Raw genomic sequence first — 25,111 nt, forward strand, 5'->3', positions numbered from 1 at the left:
TTCTCTTCTCTGGTGGCTATCTCGGGTCCATCTGTCCAAAGGTATGACCTTTCGCAGGCCAGATTGGACAATTGTAACAACAGATGCCAGCCTTCTAGGTTGGGGTGCAGTCTGGAATTCCCTGAAGGCTCAGGGATCGTGGACTCAGGAGGAGAAACTCCTCCCAATAAATTTTCTGGAGTTAAGAGCAATATTCAATGCTCTTCTAGCTTGGCCTCAGTTAGCAACCCTGAGGTTCATCAGATTTCATTCGGACAACATCACGACTGTGGCTTACATCAACCATCAAGGGGGGACCAGGAGCTCCCTAGCGATGTTAGAAGTCTCCAAGATAATTCGCTGGGCAGAGACTCACTCTTGCCATCTATCAGCGATCCATATCCCAGGTGTAGAGAACTGGGAGGCAGATTTTCTAAGTCGTCAGACTTTTCATCCGGGGGAGTGGGAACTCCATCCGGAGGTGTTTGCTCAATTGGTTCATCGTTGGGGCACACCAGAATTGGATCTCATGGCATCTCACCAGAACGCCAAGCTTCCTTGTTACGGATCCAGGTCCAGGGACCCAGAAGCGACGCTGATAGATCCTCTAGCAGCACCGTGGTTCTTCAACCTGGCTTATGTGTTTCCACCGTTTCCTCTGCTCCCTCGACTGATTGCCAAAATCAAACAGGAGAGACCATCGGTGATCTTGATCGCGCCTGCGTGGCCACGCAGGACCTGGTATGCAGACCTGGTGGACATGTCATCCTTTCCACCTTGGCCTCTGCCTCTGAGACAAGACCTTCTACTACAAGGTCCTTTCAATCATCCAAATCTAATTTCTCTGAGACTGACTGCCTGGAGGTTGAACGCTTGATTTTATCAAGGCATGGCTTCTCCGAGTCAGTCATTGATACCTTAATACAGGCACGAAAGCCTGTAACCAGGAAAATCTACCATAAGATATGGCGCAAATATCTTCATTGGTGTGAATCCAAGAATTACTCATGGAGTAAGGTTAGGATTCCTAGGATATTGTCCTTTCTCCAAGAGGGTTTGGATAAAGGATTATCAGCTAGTTCTTTAAAGGGACAGATTTCTGCTCTGTCTATCCTTTTGCACAAGCGTCTGGCAGAGGTTCCAGACGTCCAGGCATTTTGTCAGGCTTTGGTTAGAATTAAGCCTGTGTTTAAACCTGTTGCTCCTCCATGGAGCTTAAACTTGGTTCTTAAGGTTCTTCAAGGAGTTCCGTTTGAACCCCTTCATTCCATTGATATCAAACTTTTATCTTGGAAAGTTCTGTTTTTGATGGCTATTTCCTCGGCTCGTAGAGTCTCTGAGTTATCAGCTTTACAATGTGATTCTCCTTGTCTGATTTTCCATACAGATAAAGTAGTTCTGCGTACAAAACCTGGGTTTTTACCTAAGGTAGTTTCCAACAAGAATATCAATCAAGAGATTGTTGTTCCATCATTGTGTCCTAATCCTTCTTCAAAGAAGGAACGTCTTTTACATCATTTGTATGTAGTCCGTGCTTTAAAGTTTTACTTACAAGCGACTAAAGATTTTCGTCAAACATCTTCCCTGTTTGTTGTTTACTCTGGACAGAGGAGAGGTCAAAAGGCTTCCGCAACCTCTCTTTCTTTTTGGCTTCGGAGCGTAATACGCTTAGCCTATGAGACTGCTGGACAGCAGCCCCCTGAAAGGATTACAGCTCATTCTACTAGAGCTGTGGCTTCCACCTGGGCCTTTAAAAATGAGGCTTCTGTTGAACAGATTTGCAAAGCGGCGACTTGGTCTTCGCTTCATACCTTTTCAAAATTTTACAAATTTGATACTTTTGCTTCTTCGGAGGCTATTTTTGGGAGAAAGGTTCTACAGGCAGTGGTCCTTTCCATTTAAGTACCTGCCTTGTCCCTCCCTTCATCCGTGTACTTTAGCTTTGGTATTGGTATCCCAAAAGTAATGGATGATCCGTGGACTGGATACACCTAACAAGAGAAAACATAATTTATGCTTACCTGATAAATTTATTTCTCTTGTGGTGTATCCAGTCCACGGCCCGCCCTGTCCTTTTAAGGCAGGTCTAAATTTTAAACTACAGTCACCACTGCACCCTATGGTTTCTCCTTTCTCGGCTAGTTTCGGTCGAATGACTGGATATGGCAGTTAGGGGAGGAGCTATATAGCTGCTCTGCTGTGGGTGATCCTCTTGCAACTTCCTGTTGGGAAGGAGAATATCCCATAAGTAATGGATGATCCGTGGACTGGATACACCACAAGAGAAATAAATTTATCAGGTAAGCATAAATTATGTTTCCTCCAACTTAAGACTGAGTCTTTTTCACTCTATCATTGCACATCGCATCCACTTAAAATTTCCACCAGTTCTACTCAGTTAATAAAACTCAGAAAATCCATCCTAGCTCCCCTTACCTGTACTTTCCCATTTATTTATTGCTGTGCAATAACATACTGTATATTTAAAGGGATATTCCAGTTGAGTATTTCACATCTCCTTTTGCTGGGCAAAAACATTTTAGTTTCTTTGAAGATACCTTACGGTGTTGCATCCTGTAGTGCTCACTTGTGTGATATAGCATTAGATGTACAGTTTTCAGTAGATGTCATTATTATTTGGAAATTATAATATTTGAAAGACTTTGCTTATTTTTATATCAGCAACATTATTATATGTTGGTTTATCAGCGTTTTCCAGTGCTCAATCACACTTTTGTCTTCTATGAGAAATTATCGTCTCTGATGATTAGTAGCGTGGTGGTTAACCATATGGATTAATTGTTTATGGTGTGGATCATAAACATTCCCGGTAATCTATCATTATCTATGCTTATCCCACATTATTTTTTATATAGAAATAGACTTTTCTCTTCCAGTTGTTTTGTATCATTAATAATGCTTATCCATACTTATCTCCTATGAACAATTCTAAATGCTTTTTCATATGAATTCTTAAATATGAAACCTAAATATGTAGAACTTATAAGCAGTACCATTGCTTAGCCATACATATTTTTAATTTGGGGAATGAACATATCTGGTGAAATATCAGTATTTCCAATGTTTTACCCATACTTACGCCTAGATTTAGAGTCCTGCGTTAGGGTTAAAAATCAGCATTAAGGGGTCCTAACGCTGCTTTTTAACGCCCGCTGGTATTTAGAGTCAGGCAGCAAAGGGTCTACTGCTCACTTTCTTTCCGCGATTCTAGGCTACCACAGATCCCCTTACGTCAATTGCGTATCCTATCTTTTCTATGGGATTTGCCAAACGCTGGTATTACGAGTCTTGGAAGAAGTGAGCGGTAGAGCCTCTACCGACAAGACTCCAACCAAAAGTCAGTAGTTAAGAGTTTTATGGGCTAACGCGGGAACATAAAGCTCTTAACTACTGTGCTATAAAGTACACTAACACCCATAAACTACCTATGAGCCCCTAAACCGAGGCCCCCCCACATCGCAAATACTATAATACATTTTTTTAACCCCTAATCTGCCGCTCCGGACACCGCCGCCACCTACATTATAGCTATGAACCCCTAATCTGCTGTCCCTAACATCGCCGACACCTACATTATATTTATTACCCCCTAATCTGCCCCCCAACGTTGCCGCCACCTACCTACACTTATTAACCCCTAATCTGCCGACTGGACATCGCCGCCACTGTAATAAATGTATTAACCCCTAAACCGCCGCACTCCCGCCTTGCAAACACTATAATAAATTTTATTAACCCCTAATCTGCCCTCCCTAATTTCGCCGCCACCTACCTACAATTATTAACCCCTAATCTGCCGCCCCCAACGTCGTCGCTACTATAATAAAGTTATTAACCCCTAAACCTAAGTCTAACCCTAAGCCTAACACCCCCTAACTTAGATATAATTTAAATTAAACAAACTAAATTTACTATAATTAAATAAATGAATCCTATTTAAAACTAAATACTTACCTATAAAATAAACCCTAATATAGCTACAATATAACTAATAGTTACATTTTGGTTTAGACACCATCTTTTTCTCATTATTTTTCATTCTGTCTACATACTTCTCTGCCTTCTGTGGTTCATTCTGTAGGTTATAGGTCTTAAAGTTGCAGTTTTGCTATTCCTTTTTTTCTCACTTTCATCTGTGACCTCTTTAGTGCTGTATGCTTGGACAGGGAATGAGAATTCCAATATGTTTTAGGTTATATTTCTGATTCCACAGGCGTGAGAGTCACTTGTATAAGCAATAGCGAAAATGGCAAGCACTGCACCAGACCCAGTAAAGTAAAATCCAAGAATAATTTTATTAGAACATTGTTAAAACAGGTAGACAGACATGGCAGGTATGGTGGGCAGACAGTCTGGCGCGTTTCGCACCCTTTAGTGGCGCTTACTCATAGACTACAGTCTATGTTTAAAACTGGTCTTTTTATAGGCAGTGAACAGCAACATATTAACTATTTCACTGCCCAAAGACACCAAAAGACGGTTAAAAACATTAATCACCAATATAGATACAGAGTAACAACTCTGAGAAATGAGACATGATATGAAAGGTAGACAGAGGTAATGGATGAATGTTAGATGAGAAATTTCCACTTTATTATCTACTATGTTGCTAAATTGTAGCCAATCTGTTAATTGTTGGATTAAGTGGTATATTTCTCATTTAGCATTCATCCATTACATTTGTCTACCTTTCATATCATGTTCCATTTTTTAGAGTTGTCTTTGATCTGTCTTTGAGCATACACAGTATCTTTTCTCTTAAGTCACTGGGTCAAGACTTCCGGTAGGTGGGCCAGTGGTACAGTCGCATAGAGTGAGAGCTCCGTAAGACTGATTCAGCTAACGCTGTCTTTAAAGCTGCCTAACCCCGCACAGCAGACTTGCCGGGTAACGGACACGCACTGGCTTTCTACTTCAGTGTGCAGGACAACTTACATCGATCCTGGCCACCGGAACCTCTAGTTTGAAAAAAGCTCCAGGCGCAACGGCGCCATCTTGGTTTCCACCCGGCAGAGGTTTACACAGCAGAAACGGCAGGTTGGATCAGCAGAGAGCAGCTTGCTCAAAGTCAGGGTCAAACCCAAGCGCATATAAAAGAGGCACCGCAACAAGCCATACCAGGTCAGCACACATAACACCACTCCCACCCGTAGCTACTGAGGAACAGGGTCTGCATTCATCAGACTGCATAAAACCATATACACACCACCCCACGTGGCCTAAGCACCATCCCTGGAAAAAAAAAAAAAAAAATTTAATGTAAAGCACAGCTACCTGGCAACAACACAATTAGTGGCTATAGTTCACCAGCCACCTGAGTCTACATAGAAATTCCAGCACAAAAGAGAGGTGATTGTTACTATTCCACTCCATAGTCAGAACTTTTGCCACAAGTCCTCACACTGCAGAGACTCCATCTTGCTAAAAGTTACAAGCGGGAGAGAGTGAGGGAGTGCTTCACCTTTATACATTACTACAGGACTGCAGAGTAGTTGCTTAACCTTAGTCTGCACCGCAGTGGTGGTAGTTTCAGCTGCTCATACCTCTCCTGAGCGCCTGCAACAGACACAAACAGAGAAGAAACAACCAATTGCACTCCCCATGAAAGTCGACAAATACTTTAAGGTTTCAGCGTCACAGGCTATACCCATTATGGCCGGCAAACAAAAAGCTTCTGACAAGAATAAGAAACACGCTGCAGAAATACACACAGCATCTGCCTCCCCCACCCAGAGAGACACCAGCTCTGAACCGCCACCTGACTTGCTCCAAGATCTAAAGGCCTTCTTCCTTCCCAAAATGGATACACTTCAGGCGGGAATGGACACTCTCACTACCGAGATTCGCCAATACTCCACCAGGCTGCAACATGCAGAACAAAGGATATCTGACGTGGAAGATTCCCAACACACGTCTACTGTAGCGATGCAACGCCTAGAACGCCACAACTTACTCCTGCAGGAAAAACTAGACGACTTGGAGAATCGATCCCGCTGCAACAATTTGAGGGTTGTGGGGGTCCCAGAGTCGGTCAAAAATAAAGACCTCATGGAATTCACAGCCTACACCCTGCCTAAACTGCTGAAGATGGATCAAGAAACAATGCCATTAGATATTGAGAGGGCGCACAGAATAGGTCCAGACCCACTGCCAACCAAACCTAACCAAAGACCAAGGCAAGTCATCTTCAAACTACTCAGATATCAGGAGAAGTTGGCAGTCTTAAAGGCATACAGATCCCAACCTGATCTATCATATGAAGGACATAGGCTTCTTATTTTTCAGGACTTTTCGGCAGAAGTGGCTAGAAAACGGAAAGTCACTGGGTCGATGTTTATATGCCTGTTATAATATTATGCAATGCTAACTCTGTATCTATATTGGTGATTAATGTTTTGAACCGTTTTTTTGGTCTCATTGGGCAGTGAAATAGTTAATATGTTGCTGTTCACTGCCTATAAAAAGACCAGGTTTAGACATAGGGGCCTATCTATCAAGCTCCGGATAGAGCTTGAGGCTCTGTGTTTCTGGCGAGCCTGCAGGCTCGCCAGAAACACTAGTTATGAAGCAGCGGTCTAAAGACCGCTGCTTCATAACCTGTCCGCCTGCTCTGAGCAGGCGGACAGACATCGCCCAAAATCAACCTGATCGAGTACGATCGGGTTGATTTACACCCCCCTGCTGGCGGCCAATCTGCAGGGGGCGGCGTTGCACCAGCAGCTCTTGTGAGCTGCTGGTGCAATGCTGAATACGGAGAGCATATTGCTCTCCATATTCAGCAAGGTCTGGCGGACCTGATCCGCACTGTCGGATCAGGTCCGCCAGACTTTGATAAATAGAGGCCATAGACTGTAGTCTATGAGTAAGCGCCACTAGATGGCGTGAAACACGTCACACTTTCTGTCCACCATACCTGCCATGTCTGTCTGCCAAATTTAACGATGTTCTAATAAAATTATTGTTGGATTTTACCTTACTGGGTCTGGTGCAGTGCCTGCTGACTTCTCTATTGCTTATACTTCTTGCGGATTAATCCACCGCTTGGCTACGGCACTCCGGGGATCGAAGGAAACTGTTACTCCTGCTGGGATCTATTTCCAGTTAGTCAAGCTACACGCCAAGAGCTGCGGTTGTTTTTTTGTTTTTTTTAAATATATTTTTTTTATTGAGGAAATTAGATACATGAACAGTTAAATAAACAAAACACAGTCACCGGACTTAAATAGCTGGTTTACAAATCACTGGTGTCAACAGTGATGCTGAAATAATCAACTGCATATTAACTTTCCTAGAATATATAGACAAATATTGGGAAATTAATACTCTCCTCAAGCAATGTTCCCGGAGAAGAGGAATGGTTCCAGAGACTGAAGTGTTGAACCTCATTTTCTGAGTGGGATTTGTGTTTCTTATAGGTACTAGTGAAGGAGCAAGTGCACATAGTATAATACAATAAAGGGATAGGGAGGTTATGGACTTGCAACCTGCAGGATGAATAGAGTTAGAATATAAAAATGGGTGGGGATTCCCTACGAGCTGTGAGCCATATAGAGTGAGAAGTAGCATAATAATCAGTGTACCCATGGGAACGTATGAACAAGAGTTAAGTTTTCTAGCAAGGGGGATCAGCGGACAGAAGCCGCTTTAAATGGGGTGGGAAAAAGGGGCGTGGCCTTCTAGGTCCAGTATAAATATCCTCTTAACAGTACAAGGATCATTGTTGGACCTAAATATATAAACATCTTAGGTAATAGTATAGTTAGTGATGATATATCTACGTGTGTTTACGGCAGTATTTATGGCGCAATATCTGGGACCTTAGGACAATGCCCATACTATGATGTAAGGGATAGGGAGACTAGTTTATGGAGATGTATATGCTGAGGAGAAGTACACTGGGGAGGCTTAAAGCAAAGAATATATTGGATCATGCCTATAAGGATATGAGCGTGCATAGGTAAATGTGTCGTAGATCTATGATATGTATTAAACCCATACTGGGAGTGTGTAAAAAAGTTAAAACTGAGAATATGTAGTGACAGTGTAACAAATTGCTCTTGACACTGAATAGTAGTTGGTGCCCTCTGAGATGAATAACTGCTGGGCTGTCAGCAACTACTAATCACAGATCACAGATAATATTCTTATTTAATGTAGTCAATTCCCTGGTCAGCTGTTACTCAGTGAGTGGTGGTACTCTATTGTTTCAGTAGTAAACAGCTAATGTGCAATTATATCTAGAGTGTGATGGCTTACTGACCTCTATAGTAAAAGGTCTATCCATTTCCCATACTATAATAGTGGATATAGGGTACCCTAAGAGATAAGGGTGGTGATGCAAGCTTCATAAGGAGTCCTTAAACATACTTGGCAGCTGCATTATTGAAGATGACTGGGAATGCAGCAAATGGTGTTCCCATAGACCTAGAAGCTGTTACATATGGGGGTATTGGATAAACTCACTCCGGGAGGTAGACCTGGACAAGGGAATACTTTTATCAGGCAGGGACGGGTAGATAGGGGGTTAGGAATCAGGGGTCCTATGTAGTTGTATGTGTTGTATATTGTGGAATGGCTCCTTAGCTGAAATAATATGGTGGTAACTGTTAGTGAAAATACTGGGGCGTTCAAACCAGCAATGTAATAATATGAGCTATTATAGGATTTTTCGACTGCTATATGGCCTTCTTTTATAGTTTCTTGTTTCTTTGCCTCAGCAGAGGCTACTTTTGGGAAAAGACTTCTACGAGTGGTGGTGCCTAGTATTTAGGACGGCCTTCTCTTCTTTCCCTCCCTAACATTTGTGTACTCCTCAGCTTGGGTATTGATTTCCCATAGGTTATAAATGTTTTCTTGGACCCTCACTGCCATTAGAAGGAAAATAAAATGTATGCTTACCTGATAAATGGCAGTGAGGGTCCACAAACCTGCCTTGATTTTGTGTAGTGGCGGCAGTCTTGTCAGCTCTATTCCCTTCTTATCTCTCTACTTTTCCTTATCCTCGACTTGAACTACTGGGAGGGTAGGGGAAGTGGGAGGGATATTTCAATGTTCTGTCGGAGGTGTCTTTGCCTCCCCCTGGAGGCCAGTTGAAGTATTTTCTATAGGTTATAAATGTTTCTGTGGTCCCTCACTACCAAGAAGGAAAGTAATTTATCAGGTCCCCACCTCCTGTTTCTCACCCTCCTACCCTTCTAGATTGTGAGTTACCACAGGAGTAGGGCCCTCATTTTCCTCTTGTATTTGTTCAATTTTGTCCTGTCGCTTAAAAATGTTGTATCATAGTACTTTTATCTTTTACTGGACAGTGCTGCGGAATTTGTTGGCGCTTTATAAACAAAGAATAATAATATATACACAAACACACGCACACACATACATACATACATACATACAGGTGAAAAACCCTTTATCCAAACTGCTTGGGACTGAAAAAGGTTTGGATTTTGGAATAGTTTGGATTTTATAATATTTTCATCTTTAAAATGGGACAGTTTAGAGAGGTAACCAAGTGTAAATAGCATCTAATGTAATTTAGGCAATACATGTCATAAAACAGGTTATACATGTAACCTAAAGAACGTTTTAAATAATTTTTAGTACTTTTGTATTCATAATACCCTCAGAAAGATAGTACATTACTGTAATTAGTAATATTTTAAATAAATATATACCATTGTTTGCATTTTAGAACACTAAACCAACGACACAGGCAGAGAAGATTGTAACTCACTGATGGGAAACATTAGTAATGTCAATTTTGGATTTCAGAATATGTTTGTATATTGGAATTCCAGATTTGGGGATTTGTACCACTGTGTATATATATATATATATATATATATAGGTATATATATATATATATACAGCAACATTTTAAATTAGGGGGAGATAAAAGGCGAGTTTAAAATCCTCCACTACGCACAAAATATAGAAAAAATAACTCATTGTGTAGTTCATTAACAAATCTAGACAGGCCCAGAGGCTTGTTTTCCCACAGAAAACCTCTGAATTACATTGTTTCCAATGCAGCAAAGGATTCTGGGTAAGATATGCAAATTAAGTACACAATGACACGCCTTTTTACTTCAGTCTGCTTTTCAGCAGGTTCCCTTTATGCCAAAGTATCGCTGTTCACACAGCTTATAAACTTAGCTAGGGTTAGTGCAGTGATTCATAACCATCCGAGGACAGACTGTTTCGTGGTTTTTGCCACTCATCAGCTGGGAGAAAGTTAGAATCACTGCTGGGTGAAGTTGATTCCAGGCAGAATACAACAACATTTTAAATTAGGGGGAGATAAAAGGCGAGTTTAAAATCCTCCACTACGCACAAAATATAGAAAAAATAACTTATTGTGTAGTTCATTAACAAATCTAGACAGGCCCAGAGGCTTGTTTTCCCACAGAAAACCTCTGAATTACATTGTTTCCAATGCAGCAAAGGATTCTGGGTAAGATATGCAAATTAAGTAGACAATGACACACAATTAGTTATTTTTTCTATATTTTGTGCGGAGTGGAGGATTTTAAACTCGCCTTTTATCTCCCCCTAATTTAAAATGTTGTTGTATTCTGCCTGGAATCAACTTCACCCAGCAGTGATTCTAACCTTCTCCCAGCTGATGAGTGGGAAAAACCACGAAACAGTCTGTCCTGGGATGGTTATGAATCACTTCACTAACCCTAGCTAAGTTTATAAGCTGTGTGAACAGCGATACTTTGGCGTAAAGGGAACCTGCTGAAAAGTAGACTGAAGTAAAAAGGTGTGTTGTGTACTTAATTTGCATATCTTACCCAGAATCCTTTGCTGCATTGGAAACAATGTAATTCAGAGGTTTTCTGTGGGAAAACAAGCCTCTGGGCCTGTCTAGATTTGTTAATGAACTACACAATGAGTTATTTTTTCTATATTTTGTGCGTAGTGGAGGATTTTAAACTCGCCTTTTATCTCCCCCTAATTTAAAATGTTGTTGTATTCTGCCTGGAATCAACTTCACCCAGCAGTGATTCTAACCTTCTCTCAGCTGATGAGTGGCAAAAACCACGAAACAGTCTGTCCTGGGATGGTTATGAATCACTGCACTAACCCTAGCTAAGTTTATAAGCTGTGTGAACAGCGATACTTTGGCGTAAAGGGAACCTGCTGAAAAGCAGACTGAAGTAAAAAGGTGTGTCATTGTGTACTTAATTTGCATATCTCACCCAGAATCCTTTGCTGCATTGGAAACAATGTAATTCAGAGGTTTTCTGTGGGAAAACAAGCCTCTGGGCCTGTCTAGATTTGTTAATGAACTACACAATGAGTTATTTTTTTCTATATATATATATATATATATATATATATATATACACTTTATATTGCAGGTCATTTCTGTTTCAGAGGCTGGACCTTTGTAAGCACTATATTTCCTGCTAGTGATGTCTGGCATATGTATTTTCTAGTTATGTCTGTACCCTCCTCTGCAACAGAAAAGAGGTGTTGTATGATGGGAACATGTTTAACCTCTTTGAAGAAGTTAAACACTTGAGTAAAAGATGGAAGTTGATATATATATTTTTTATTATTAGAATATCCCTATTATTATAATATAACTTTAATATTAACATTACTATTACATATTAATGTGATATTTTTTTAGATGAAGCATACAAAATAATACTGTAGTAAACACATTTTCCTTCTAAATACAGGGAGAGTCTACAGCTGCATTCATTACTTTTGGGAATACAGAACCTGGCCACCAGGAGGAGGCAAAGACACTCCAGCCAAAGGCTTAAATACCTTCCCCACTTCCCTCATCCCCCAGTCATTCTTTGCCTTTCTTCACAGGAGGTTGGCAGAGAAGTGTCAGAAGAATTACGGAGTAGTTACTTATGGAGGGTAGTACTCTTCAAGATGGGACTGAAGTTTTTAGTAGTCTTTAGTCTTGTCAGCCTCTCAGTGAGAGCATTGATGAACGTTAGAGTCCGGAGATGCAGGGAGAGTCTTTCTGCGAAACCATACCGACTCATATTAACAGTTCCATAATAATGACGAATTTCGCTGCCTGCTTTTCTGTACTCAAGTCCATGTCAGAAGCGCTGCTACAATCTGTCAAATTTGAAGGACCGTGTTGCTGTTTCACGGCATAGATTCCGGTAAAATCGTTTACATTTTTACTTGCATGTTAACGTAAAATAAGAAGTCAGGGTCTTAGTGGGACTCCTTTATCTTAATGGAATCAAGGGTTAATATCTCCTGAGGGGGATTATTGAACATTGGGGACTTTATTCATGTTTGTTATGTGTTTTGACTGCTTAGGTGTAAGATGTTTGTACGTTTTTGGGGCTCATAGTCTATTACGGAACGTACAGGTTAATTTTCCTGCTGCACAGTTTTATTACACTGGTGCGCTTTTCCTTAGCGGGAGTGATCTTGACCGGGTGCGGTCACATTTTTTTGTTTTTTTCCATTTCTGTATTCCTGACCGAGCATCTGCGGAGAGGATCTGTTTCTCTACCTGTCTGGGTCATAGGAGGTGGTGAGAGCCCCAGCCATTAGGGGTGTTTGGTGCCAGTTGTTTTTTGTCTATAAGCTGCTTAGTCAAATTATGGAGGATTCTAATATGTTAGAGGGGGGGTCCCTCTGATTCAGATTTTGATACCTTTGTATATTGTGAGGAGGCCCGGGTAACCCAGCCCTCTCAATTATGTTCCGTATGCCGCCATAGGGTGTTCTCCTCTTCCAATGTTGAGAGGTTAGGGAACACTGAGCCATCCGCCTCTGAGGATTCTGCATCCCGTGAGGTTTTTTTCCCTAGAATCTTCTGTTCCTACACCGGCAGTTGTCCCAAATACCGTTACCTCTTCTCGTGAAGGAGGTTTCTTTGCACCAGAGGTTACTACGCGGTTTTGCATGGCCATATCTCTGGCTTTAGCATTACATCTTCCTGCCTTGTGCAAGAGAAGACTTAATCCGTGTGCTCCTACCCAAGGTCCGGCAATGGTATCTGATCAGTCTTCTGGGGAAGCGGTGGCCTCTGAGGCTTCAGAGGTGCTACCTCCAGAGTCAGAGCCCACAGATACTCCGATGGAGGTGAATTTTGCTTTTAGATTTAGAATGGCTCGTCTGCGTGTACTTCTGAGAGAGGTTTTGGCGACGTTGGAGATTCCCAGTTCTGATCCGTCAGCTGAATCACATTCTTCTCAATCAGATAGCGAGTTTTTTTTAGATGACTGGAGGGATGGTGATCCTATCCTTATCACCTCAATGTGTTCTTTTTTTGTTTATTTGTATCAGATTCCCAGTTTAGAGCTCTTGAGGAATGGTGTCGCATGACGGGCTGGACCCGTCGGTTTCACTTTTAATTTGGCTATCACTTGTGTTGCCTAATTTCTTTTTTAATCTTGTGAATATAAGTTTTTATTTTCTCTTGTAAGGTTTATCCAGTCCACGGATTCATCCTTTACTTGTGGGATATTCTCCTTCCTAACAGGAAGTGGCAAAGAGAGCACACAGCAGAGCTGTCCATAAAGCTCCCCCTCTAGCTCCACCCCCCAGTCATTCTCTTTGCCGGCTCTAAGCAATAGGGTCCCTCTCAGAAGGGTAAAGTGAATGTGGTGTTAGATTTGTAGTTTTTTGTTCTACAAGCAAAAGTTTGTTATTTTAAATGGTACCGGTGTGTACTGTTTACTCTCCAGCAGAAAAGAGATGAAGATTTCTGCAGAGAGGAAGATGATTTTAGCATGTTGTAACTAAAATCCACTGCTGTTCCCACACAGGACTGAGGAGTACAAGAAAACTTCAGTTGGGGGGAACGGTTTGCAGGTTAGGCTGCAATAAGGTATGTTCAGTCATTTATTTCTAGACAAGACTGTGATAATGCTAGAAAAGGATTGATAAGATCCCCATGAGGGAAGGGTAAGCTTTATTCAGAGACTAAGTATGGAATTACAAACTTACATAACAGGGCTAATTTATGCTGGTTGACACTTTTTTATGGCAAACGGGTTTTACTAAGAAATATCATTTTTTGAGACACTTTGAAGGTCCCTTTGGGTTTCTTACAGGGGTTGTTACCCACATGGCTAATATTATAACTCTTAGGAGTGTTTTCTTAGGCCTCACAGCACCGGAGTAAGGTGGGAGGGGCCTAATTTTGCGCCTCAGATGCGCAGTTAGTTTGACTAGATCTTCAGGCTGTGTCACATGGAGGCTCCTGCTCCTACAGTTTGAGGACCCATAAGAAGCTTTTTCCCCATAAATCTGACTCCTAAGGGAAGGTAGGGCCACAGCAGAGCTGTTGCAAGGTGCTAAAGTTGTTTTAACCGGTCTGTTAGCTTACTATTGATCCGGTTTGGGCATTAAGGGGTTAATCGTTTTTCTTGCTAGTTGTGCAATCTTACCAATGCTTTAGGTACATACTGTGAAAATTTCAAAATGTTTGGTGCATTTTTCACTGTTTTGGAAAATTGTGTGACTTTTTTATCTCTTAAAGGCACATTAACGTTTTTTTGCAAAGTGTGTTTTTGCTTGATTAAAGTGATTTCTAAGCCTGTTTGTCTTACTACTAGTCTGTTAAACATGTCTGATACCAAGGAAAATCCTTGTTCAATGTGTTTAGAAGCCATGGTGGAACCCCCTCTCAAAATGTGTCCCACTTGTATTGATATGTCTATACACTTTAAAGACCATATTGTTGCACTTAAAAAAGGGGCCCAAGATGATTCTCAGACAGAAGGTAATTAGGTTAGCACGTTGACCTCTCCCCAAGTGTCACAACCAGTTACGCCCGCTCAAGCGACGCCTAGCACCTCTAGCGCGTCTAACTCTTTTACCTTACAAGACTTGGCGGCAGTTATGGATAAAATACCCTCTCAGTATTTTTATCTAAGCTGCCCGTGTTACCTGCAAAGCGAGATAGCTCTGTTTTAAGAACAGATTATTAGCATTCTGACGCTTTAGTAGCCGTATCCGATATACACTCACAACGCTCTGAAATGGGGGCGAGGGATGTGCTGTCTGAGGGAGAAATTTCCGATTCGGGAAAGGTTGCTCCTCAGACAGACTGTGATACGTTGGCTTTTAAATTTAAACTAGAACACCTCCGCTTATTGCTCAGGGAGGTATTAGTTACTCTGGATGACTGTGACCCTTTGGTGGTTCCAGAGAAATTGTGTAAAATGGACAAGTACCTAGAAGTTCCTGTTTACACTGATGTGTTCCCGGTCCCTAAGAGGATCGCGGATATAGTAACTAGGGAGTGGGATAGACCAGGTATTCCGTTTGTCCCCCCTCCTGTTTTTAAGAAAATGTTCCCCATATCTGACACCACGCGGGACTCGTGGCAGACGGTCCCTAAGGTGGAGGGGGCTGTTTCTTCACTTGCTAAACGCACAACCATACCAATTGAGGACAGTTGTGCTTTTAAAGACCCTATGGATAAAAAATTAGAGGGTTTACTTAAGAAAATCTTTGTTCATCAAGGTTTTCTTCTCCAACCTATAGCGTGCATTGTTCCTGTAACTACTGCAGCTGCTTTCTGGTTCGAGGCGCTGGAAGATGCGCTCCAGACGGAGACCTCATATGAGGACATTATGGACAGAATTAAGGCTCTTAAGCTGGCTAATTCTTTTATCACAGATGCCGCTTTCCAACTAGCTAAGTTAGCGGCAAAGAATTCAGGTTTCGCCATTCTGGCGCGCAGGGCGCTATGGCTAAAGTCCTGGTCGGCCGATGTGTCGTCAAAATTCAAACTACTGAACATCCCTTTCAAAGGAAAGGCCCTTTTCGGGCCTGAATTGAAAGAGATTATCTCAGAAATCACTGGGGGAAAAGGCCATGCTCTCTCTCAGGACAAGACCTTTAAGACTAAGAACAAACAAAATAATTTTCGTTCCTTTCGAAATTTCAGGAGCGGTCTCGTTTCATCCTCCCCTGCTGCAAAGCAAGAGGGTAACACTTCACAACCCAGGGCAGCCTGGAAACCTTACCAGGGCTGGAACAAGGGTAAACAGGCCAAGAAGCCTGCAGCTGCCTCCAAGACATCATGAAGGGGTAGCCCCCGATCCGGGACCGGATCTAGTGGGGGGCAGACTCTCTCTCTTCGCTCAGGCCTGGGCAAGAGACGTACACGATCCTTGGGCCTTAGAGATTGTATCCCAGGGATATCTTCTAGAATTCAAGGACTCCCCTCCAAGGGGAAGGTTCCACATTTCTCGTCTGTCTACAGACCAGACAAAGAAAGAGGCGTTCTTACACTGCGTAGAAGACCTACATACAATGGGAGTGATCCACCCAGTTCCAATTGTGGAACAAGGGCTGGGTTTTTACTCAAACCTGTTTGTGGTTCCCAAAAAAGAATGAACTTTCAGACCAATCCTGGATCTCAAAATTCTAAACAAATTCCTCAGAGTCCCATCATTCAAGATGGAGACCATTCGGACAATATTACGAATGATCCAGGAGGGTCAATTTATGACTACCGTGGATCTAAAGGATGCGTATCTACATATTCCTATCCACAAAGATCATCACCAGTTCCTCAGGTTCGCCTTTCTGGACAAGCATTATCAGTTTGTGGCTCTTCCTTTCGGGTTGGCCACTGCTCCCAGAATTTTCACAAAGGTGCTAGGGTCCCTTCTGGCGGTTCTAAGACCGCGGGGCATAGCAGTGGCGCCTTACCTAGACGACATCTTAATTCAGGCGTCGACTTTCCAAAGAGCCAAGTCTCACACGGAAATTGTATTGGCCTTTCTGAGGTCTCACGGGTGGAAGGTGAACATCAAAAAGAGTTCTCTCTCCCCCCTCACAAGAGTTCCATTCCTAGGAACCCTAATAGACTCAGTAGAAATTAAAATATTTCTGACGGAGGTCAGACAGTTAAAACTCTTAACTACTTGCCGAGCTCTTCATTCCATTCCTCGGCCATCTGTAGCTCAGTGCATGGAGACAATCGGACTAATGGTAGCGGCAATGGACATAGTCCCTTTTGCACGGATACACCTCAGACCACTGCAACTATGCATGCTCAAACAGTGGAATGGGGATTATGCAGATTTGTCTCCTCAAATACATTTGGACCAGGGGACCAGAGATTCTCTTCTCTGGTGGTTGTCTCAGGATCACCTGTCTCAGGGAATGTGTTTCCGCAGACTAGAGTGGATCATTGTAACGGCCGACGCCAGTCTGTTGGGCTGGGGTACTGTCTGGGACTCCCTGAAAGCTCAGGGCTTATGGTCTCGGGAAGAAGCTCTTCTCCCGATTAACATTCTGGAACTGAGGGCGATATTCAACGCTCTTCAGGCATGGCCTCAGCTAGCTGCGGCCAAATTCATCAGATTTCAGTCGGACAACATCACGACTGTAGCTTACATCAACCATCACGGGGGAATAAGGAGTCCCCTAGCAATGATGGAAGTAACCAAAATAATGAGGGGGGCGGAGGTTCACTCTTGCCACCTCTCAGCAATTCACATCCCAGGAGTAGACAACTGGGAAGCGAATTTTCTAAGTCGTCAGACTTTTCAGCCGGGGGAGTGGGAACTCCACCCGGAGGTATTTGCCCAGCTGACTCAGCTATGGGGCACTCCAGAATTGGATCTGATGGCGTCCCGTCAGAATGCCAAACTTCCTCTTTATGGGTCCAGGTCCCGGGATCCCCAGGCGGTGTTGATAGATGCTCTAGCAGCGCCTTGGTCCTTCAATCTGGCCTATGTGTTTCCACCGTTTCCTCTCCTTCCTCGTCTGGTTGCCAGAATCAAGCAGGAGAGGGCGTTGGTGATTCTAATAGCACCTGCGTGGCCACGCAGGACTTGGTATGCAGACCTAGTGGACATGTCATCCGGTCCACCATGGACTCTGCCAATGAGGCAGGACCTTCTACTTCAAGGTCCTTTCAAACATCCAAATCTAATTTCTCTGCGTCTGACTGCTTGGAGATTGAACGCCTAATTCTATCTAAGCGTGGTTTCTCTGAGTCGGTTATCGATACCCTGATTCAGGCTAGAAAGCCTGTCACCAGGAAAATCTACCATAAGATTTGGCGAAAATATCTTTGTTGGTGCGAATCCAAGGGTTACTCATGGAGTAAGATTAGGATTCCCAGGATATTGTCTTTTCTCCAAGAAGGATTGGAGAAAGGATTATCAGCTAGTTCCTTAAAAGGACAGATATCTGCTTTGTCTATTCTTTTACACAAACGTCTGGCAGAGGTACCAGACGTTCAAGCGTTTATTCAGGCTTTAGTCAGAATCAAGCCTGTTTATAGACCTGTGGCTCCGCCATGGAGTCTGAATTTAGTTCTTTCAGTTCTGCAAGGGGTTCCGTTTGAACCTTTACATTCCATAGATATTAAACTTTTATCTTGGAAAGTTTTGTTTTTGGTAGCTATCTCTTCTGCTCGAAGATTTTCAGAGTTATCTGCTTTACAGTGTGACTCACCTTACTTGGTGTTCCACGCAGATAAGGTAGTTTTGCGTACCAAACCCGGTTTTCTTCCTAAGGTTGTGTCTAATAAGAATATTAATCAGGAAATTGTTGTTCCTTCTCTGTGTCCTAATCCTTCGAAGAAGAAGGAACGTCTGTTACACAATCTTGATGTGGTTCGTGCTTTAAAGTTCTATTTACAAACAACTAAGGATTTCAGACAAACAACTTCATTGTTTGTCATCTATTCTGGTAAGAGGAGCGGTCAGAAGGCGACTGCTACCTCTCTTTCCTTTTGGCTGAAAAGCATCATCCGTCTGGCCTATGAGACTGCTGGCCAGCAGCCTCCTGAAACAATTACTGCTCATTCTACCAGAGCAGTGGCTTCCACATGGGCTTTTAAAAATGAGGCTTCTGTTGAACAGATTTGTAAGGCAGCGACTTGGTCTTCGCTGCATACTTTTCCCAAATTTTACAAATTCGATACTTTTGCTTCTTCGGAGGCTATTTTTGGGAGAAAGGTTTTACAAGCAGTGGTGCCTTCCGTTTAAGGTACCTGTCTTGTTCCCTCCCTTCATCCGTGTCCTAAAGCTTTGGTATTGGTATCCCACAAGTAAAGGATGAATCCGTGGACTGGATACACCTTACAAGAGAAAACAGAATTTATGCTTACCTGATAAATTACTTTCTCTTGTGGTGTATCCAGTCCACGGCCCGCCCTGGCTCTTAGGTAGATTTTTAGTCTAAACTACAGTCACCACTGCACCCTATGGTTTCTCCTTTTTCTTCCTAACCTCCGGTCGAATGACTGGGGGGTGGAGCTAGAGGGGGAGCTATATGGACAGCTCTGCTGTGTGCTCTCTTTGCCACTTCCTGTTAGGAAGGAGAATATCCCACAAGTAAAGGATGAATCCGTGGACTGGATACACCACAAGAGAAAGAAATTTATCAGGTAAGCATAAATTCTGTTTTTTCTTCTATTTTTTAGAGCTTGTGGTTGTTACTTTTAGGTTTTCTGGTACTAGCGATCTTCATGGTTGCGATTGATGTATCTTCCAGTGGAAAATATATATATAAAAAAAAAACAGAAAACAGAACAAAGAAAAATAAAAAGATGATGTCTCTGGTCGGGGTGATGTTCCCCCGATATGTCCGAGACTATGTTTAAGCATTGGAGCTCATATGTTTTTCTCTCGTTTCTGGTCCTGCCAGAACTTTAGAATTTTTGACCCTTGAACAGATATGTTGTATCCTACATATCGGGCTGGTCCTGGTTGGGTATTAGTTATCTCTGTTCTTTTTGAGGTCTATATCAGGATATGTTGTTTCCTATATAACAAGCTGGACCTGTTTGAGTACTAGTTACCTGTCTTCTTTCTTCTTTTCAAGAGGTTGTTTCCTTGTTCCTTTGGTCGAGAGGATGCCCTTCAATCCTTTTTTTTAGTTGGTCCTAGTTTGAATCATCTTGGTTCGGCGTCCAATGTTGGAGAAGGGCCTACGAGTTAATACCCTGCTTAGCAAACCTGTGTTTTGACATTTAAATTCTGCTGTGACAGTTTTCTTCAGGAGCTAAGTTTTATCCTTTCCTGACCATGGGGGTTCTCTTGTTCCTTTTTTTACTCTCTACGTAGAGTTTATTTCTTCTCCCCCTTGAGGGTTGCTGTAATGTCTCTCTCTTTCTTTATCAGGGAGATGGATACTCCCTGTCATCATGTGAAGATATCCGGATCTTCAGGGACGTATCATTTCAGTAACCCCTTTCTGATCCTAGTTTCTTGGGATCTAGGGGGCTCTTTATACAGTTCCTATCTCCTGGGTTTTGGTTGCTCCTACATTTTGGCGGTTCTGGTTTTCTCCATTGCCACCTAGGAGTTTTAAGGAATCTCTATTATCCCTTTCTTCCTTGACGTTGGAAGGAAGGGACAATAATTCTGGATCGTCTGCTTTGGTCTCCAGTATGCAGTAGATCGTTCCCTGTTCTGGGATAATTACTTTGATCTACTGGGGCATTTTTTATTTATCTCTACCATGGAGGGGGAGAGTGTATATTTGGGATTCCATCTATTTTTCTCAAGGGAATCTTCATTTTGTGGGTTTGAACCTAGGCAAAAACTCCGGCTTTCTGATCTGGTGTGGCCTTCTGGTGTCAGCTAGCCTTCCAATGCAGAAGTTAATACTCTGGGGACTTGGGTTCTGTGGTTATCCAGTTGGGTTCTTTCTGAAACAGATCCTTTTTCTGACTCTGAGAGTTTGGCAGGAGGTCGAGGGTCTCTCCTTCTGTGTGTACTTTTGTTCTGGATTCCCGAAGAGGTTTTTCGGAGCTGTACCTTTGGGGAATCCGGTCTAGGCATTTTGGGCGTCCGTGATTGTCCTAGCCTTTTTTTTTCCTTAGTGGATTCTTAGGTTGATCTCTGTTTCTTTTAGGGCTTGGGAGGTTTATCTTTATTGCCCTCTTTGACTATGTCACTCCTTCTGGGTTGACTCAGTCTGTCAGGAGCAGGCGTCAGGGTATCTGATTGCTCCTTTTGTGCTGCAACTTCATTTCGTAGTTTGGTCTTCTTCATTATGGGTGCTCCCTTTATGGAGCTTGACTGGATCTTCACCTTTGGATCCGTGAGAGGGTTATTTCTTACAGGTGTCATTTTTTCCTCAGCTTGTAGCTGTTCCCTTGTTATATTTTGGTTTGTGACCTTCACCCCCCCTGTTTCTTGGTGGGGTGGTGTTGATTACGCCTGTTTTTATAGCTTTTCTTGAGGTGTTCCTTTGTCCCTTTTCAGGGTGTCCCGGAGAAAGGGTTTATTAGCCGGTTCTGGATGGGACGGGCTAGTTCTTATAGCCTGGGGGTTAGCCTGGCTTCTAACCATTGGGGGGTTACAGTTTGTGTCAGCTGTCGCCTTCTGCCCTTGTTTGTGGGCTCCTAAACAGATTCTAGATATCGTTTTCTGGTTTGTTCCCTGGGTTAATGAACTCTTGCTGTTCATTTCTTTTCGCTAGGACGCGGGCTGCAGTCTGGCCGTTCCGTTCTAGTCTTTTTGCCTTTTCAGGACCTTGGACTTTCCTGTTAGGGTTTTTGTTTGCATTGGTTCTTGGTATCAATGCAGGGGATGGTCCTGAATTTTTTGTTCTTTGAGCTGTTCCGATTAGGAGTATTTTATTACATGTCCTAGTCTCTCTTGCAGTCTGGTACTTCGCTCTCCTTGGGGGTGTTCGCTCTAAAGAAACTTTTTATTCAGGTACTGCAAGGAGCTTCTTCCTCTTTTTTTTTCTGGGATCGTGCCTCGAGGTCCTTTCTGACTTTCTGAGCGTACTCAGCTTTCTTCTATGTATCTTCCTATTCAGAAGTGTAGGTGTTGGGAGTCTTGGTGGTCTCGCAGACAGCGGATCTCTAGTCTCCTCAGAGGTTTTCTTTTTTTAGCTCCTTTTGTAACCAGTGATTTTCTGTGGTTTCTGGCCTGGGCTCTTATGGTCCTAATTGTTAGACGGTTACTTGGGCCTCCTAACATTTTTTTGCTTCTTTTGCGTCTATTGAAGCAGTTTTCTGGAGCTTGTTTTTTTTTTCAGGCTGTGGTGCCCTCAGATTGGGTCCGCCTCTCTTGTTACCACCCCGTTGGCATTCAGTGTCCTCTATAGCTTGAGTATTGTTTTCCCAAAAGTAATGAAAGCAGCTGTGGACTCTCCCTGTATTTAGAAGGAAAACATAAATTATGACTTACCAGATAATTTCCTTTCCTTCGATACAGGGAGAGTCCACAGCTCCCGTCCGTGCTCTCCGGTGAGCAGCCTATATTTAAGTTGTTTTCTTCTGGCACCTTTTTCACCCTGATATTTCTCCTACTGTTCCTTGTTCCCTCGGCAGAATGACTGGAGGATGAGGGAAGTAGGGGAGGTTTTTAAGCCTTTGGCTGGGGTGTCTTTGACTCCTCCTGGTGGCCATGTTCTGTATTCCCAAAAGTAATGAATGCAGCTGTGGACTCTCCCTGTATTTAGAAGGAAAACATAAATTATGACTTACCAGATAATTTACTTTCCTTCAATACAGGGAGAGTCCACAGCTCCCGTCCATGCTCTCCGGTGCGCGGCCTATATTTAAGTTGTTTTCTTCTGGCACCTTTTTCACCCTGATATTTCTCCTACTGTTCCTTGTTCCCTCAGCAGAATGACTGGGGGATGAGGGAAGTGGGGGAGGTATTTAAGCCTTTGGCTGGGGTGTCTTTGACTCCTCCTGGTGGCCAGGTTCTGTATTCCCAAAAGTAATGAATGCAGCTGTGGACTCTCCCTTTATCGAAGGAAAGGAAATTATCTGTTAAGTCATAATTTATGTTTTTGCCTTGTAGTGATTGTCCTTTACTAATGGTTCTTATCCTTTTGATGATAGATCGAGGCACTTATGAAGGGCAGAAGACACATTCTGCTGATAACAGGGGAAGTGCCTTAAACAGAGACGATAAAAGCTCAGAACCTTCTGCAACACCGGTGTCAAGAGTTCATTCACATTCCAAACACCACCAGCACTCAGAGAGGAGGTAATTTAGTTTAGCTTGCAGTAGAAATGTATTGGAATTTTATCAATTTATATTGTACAATGATGATGTTCCACAGTCCTTTATAACATATGGGATATACAAGAGCTTAAAATCCTTCCCATCTCTATTCATTTTTGTTCTTGGCCTCACAGGAGATGGTTGAGAATAGAGGTGTTCCAGCTACTATCATATTCTTTCAAATTTGGGAGCTCAGACCAATGTGAAACCCATAAAGGGCTACTAAACCCATTTTTTTTCTTTCATTATTCAGATAGAGCATGCCATTTCTTTCATGTAATTGGCAGGAGTCCATGAGCTAGCGACATATGGGATATACAATCCTACCAGGAGGGGTCAAAGTTTCCCAAACCTCAAAATGCCTATAAATACACCCCTCACCACACCCACAATTCAGTTTTTACAAACTTTGCCTCCTATGGAGGTGATGAAGTAAGTTTGTGCTAAGATTTCTATGTTGATATGCGCTTCTCAGCATTGTTGAAGCCCGATTCCTCTCAGAGTACAGCGAATGTCAGAGGGACGTGAAGGGAGTATCACTTATTGAATATGATGATTTCCCTAACGGGGGTCTATTTCATAGGTTCTCTGTTATCGGTTGTAGAGATTCATCTCCTATCTCCCTTTTCAGATCGACGATATACTCTCAATTTACCATTACCTCTACTGATAACTGTTTTAGTACTAGTTTGGCTATCTGCTATATGTGGATGGGTGTCTTTTGGTAAGTATGTTTTTTATTACTTAAGACACCTCAGCTATGGTTTGGCACTTTATGCATTTATATAAAGTTCTAAATATATGTATTGTACTTATATTTGCCATGAGTCAGGTTCATGAATTTCCTTCTGCAGACTGTCAGTTTCATATTTGGGAAATATAAACATTTTTTTTAAAGAAATGTATTTCTTACCTGGGGTTTAGTCTTTTTTTCAATTGACTACTTCTTGAAAATTGCGGGCGGTATTATGCCCGCGGGTGCGTCAAATGCTAAACTTTATTGCGTCATTCTTGGTGCGAAAATATTTTTGGAGTAAAAAATACGTCTATGACGCAACTTCGTCATTTCCCGGCGTCATACTTAATACCGAGACCTTTCACACGGTTGCGTCATTAGTGACGCGAGTGTGTCATTTCCGGTTATTTTTGGCACCAAAAAAGTTTAAGTTACGTTGTGCGTCATACTTGGCGCCAAACTTTTTCATTATTTCAATACCCCATTGATGTTTGCCTCTTGCCTTTTTCTCTATCAGAGGGCTATGCTATTTGCATTTTTTCCCATTCCTGAAACTGTCATATAAGGTAATAGATAATTTTGCTTTATATGTTGTTTTTTCTCTTACATTGTGCAAGATGTCTCAATCTGATCCTGCCTCAGAAGCTTCTGCTGGAACATTGCTGCCTGACATCGGTTCTACCAAAGCTAAGTGCATTTGTTGTAAAATTGTAGAAATTATTTTGGCGAATGTCATTTGTAATAGTTGTCATGATAAACTTTTACATGCAGATAGTGTATCCATCAGTAATAGTACATTGCCAGTTGCAGTTCCTTCAACTTCTAATGTGCATGATATACCTGTAAATTTTAAAGAATTTGTTTCTGATTCTATTCTGAAGGCTTTGTCTGCATTTCCACCTTCTAATAAACGTAAAAGGTCTTTTAAAACTTCTCATTTAGTTGATGAAATTTCAAATGACCAACAACATAATAATTTATCCTCTTCTGATGAGGATCTATCTGATACAGAAGATCCTTCCTCAGACATTGACACTGAAAAATCTAATTATTTATTTAAAATAGAGTATATGCGTTCTTTATTAAAAGAAGTGTTAATTGCTTTGGATATTGAGGTAACCAGTCCTATTGACGTTCAGTCTAATAAACATTTAAATGCTGTTTTTAAACCTCCTGTGGTTTCTCCAGGGGTTTTTCCTATTCCTGAGGCTATTTCTGATATGATTTCTAACGAATGGAATAAGCCAGGTACTTCTTTTATTCCTTCTTCAAAGTTTAAAAAAATTGTATCCTTTACCAGCAAAATCCATAGAGTTTTGGTAAAAAATCCCCAAAGTTGATGGGGCTATTTCTACTCTTGCTAAACGTACCATTATTCCTATGGAAGATAGTACTTTTTTTAAGGATCCTTTAGATAGGAAGCTTG

The 25,111-nt window shown here is 42.2% G+C and overlaps 1 protein-coding gene across 1 annotated transcript in view; it reads left to right on the forward strand.

Moving 5' to 3' along the window:
- PAPLN (papilin, proteoglycan like sulfated glycoprotein) overlaps window positions 1-25,111 on the forward strand; it is a 517,238-nt gene that overhangs the window by 343,333 nt on the left and 148,794 nt on the right. Inside the window, 1 exon segment of the mRNA XM_053697785.1 lies at window positions 22,784-22,931. Coding sequence (XP_053553760.1) covers window positions 22,784-22,931 — 148 coding nt within the window.

The sequence above is a fragment of the Bombina bombina genome, chromosome 1, assembly GCF_027579735.1.
Source record: "Bombina bombina isolate aBomBom1 chromosome 1, aBomBom1.pri, whole genome shotgun sequence".
NCBI lineage: Eukaryota > Metazoa > Chordata > Amphibia > Anura > Bombinatoridae > Bombina > Bombina bombina.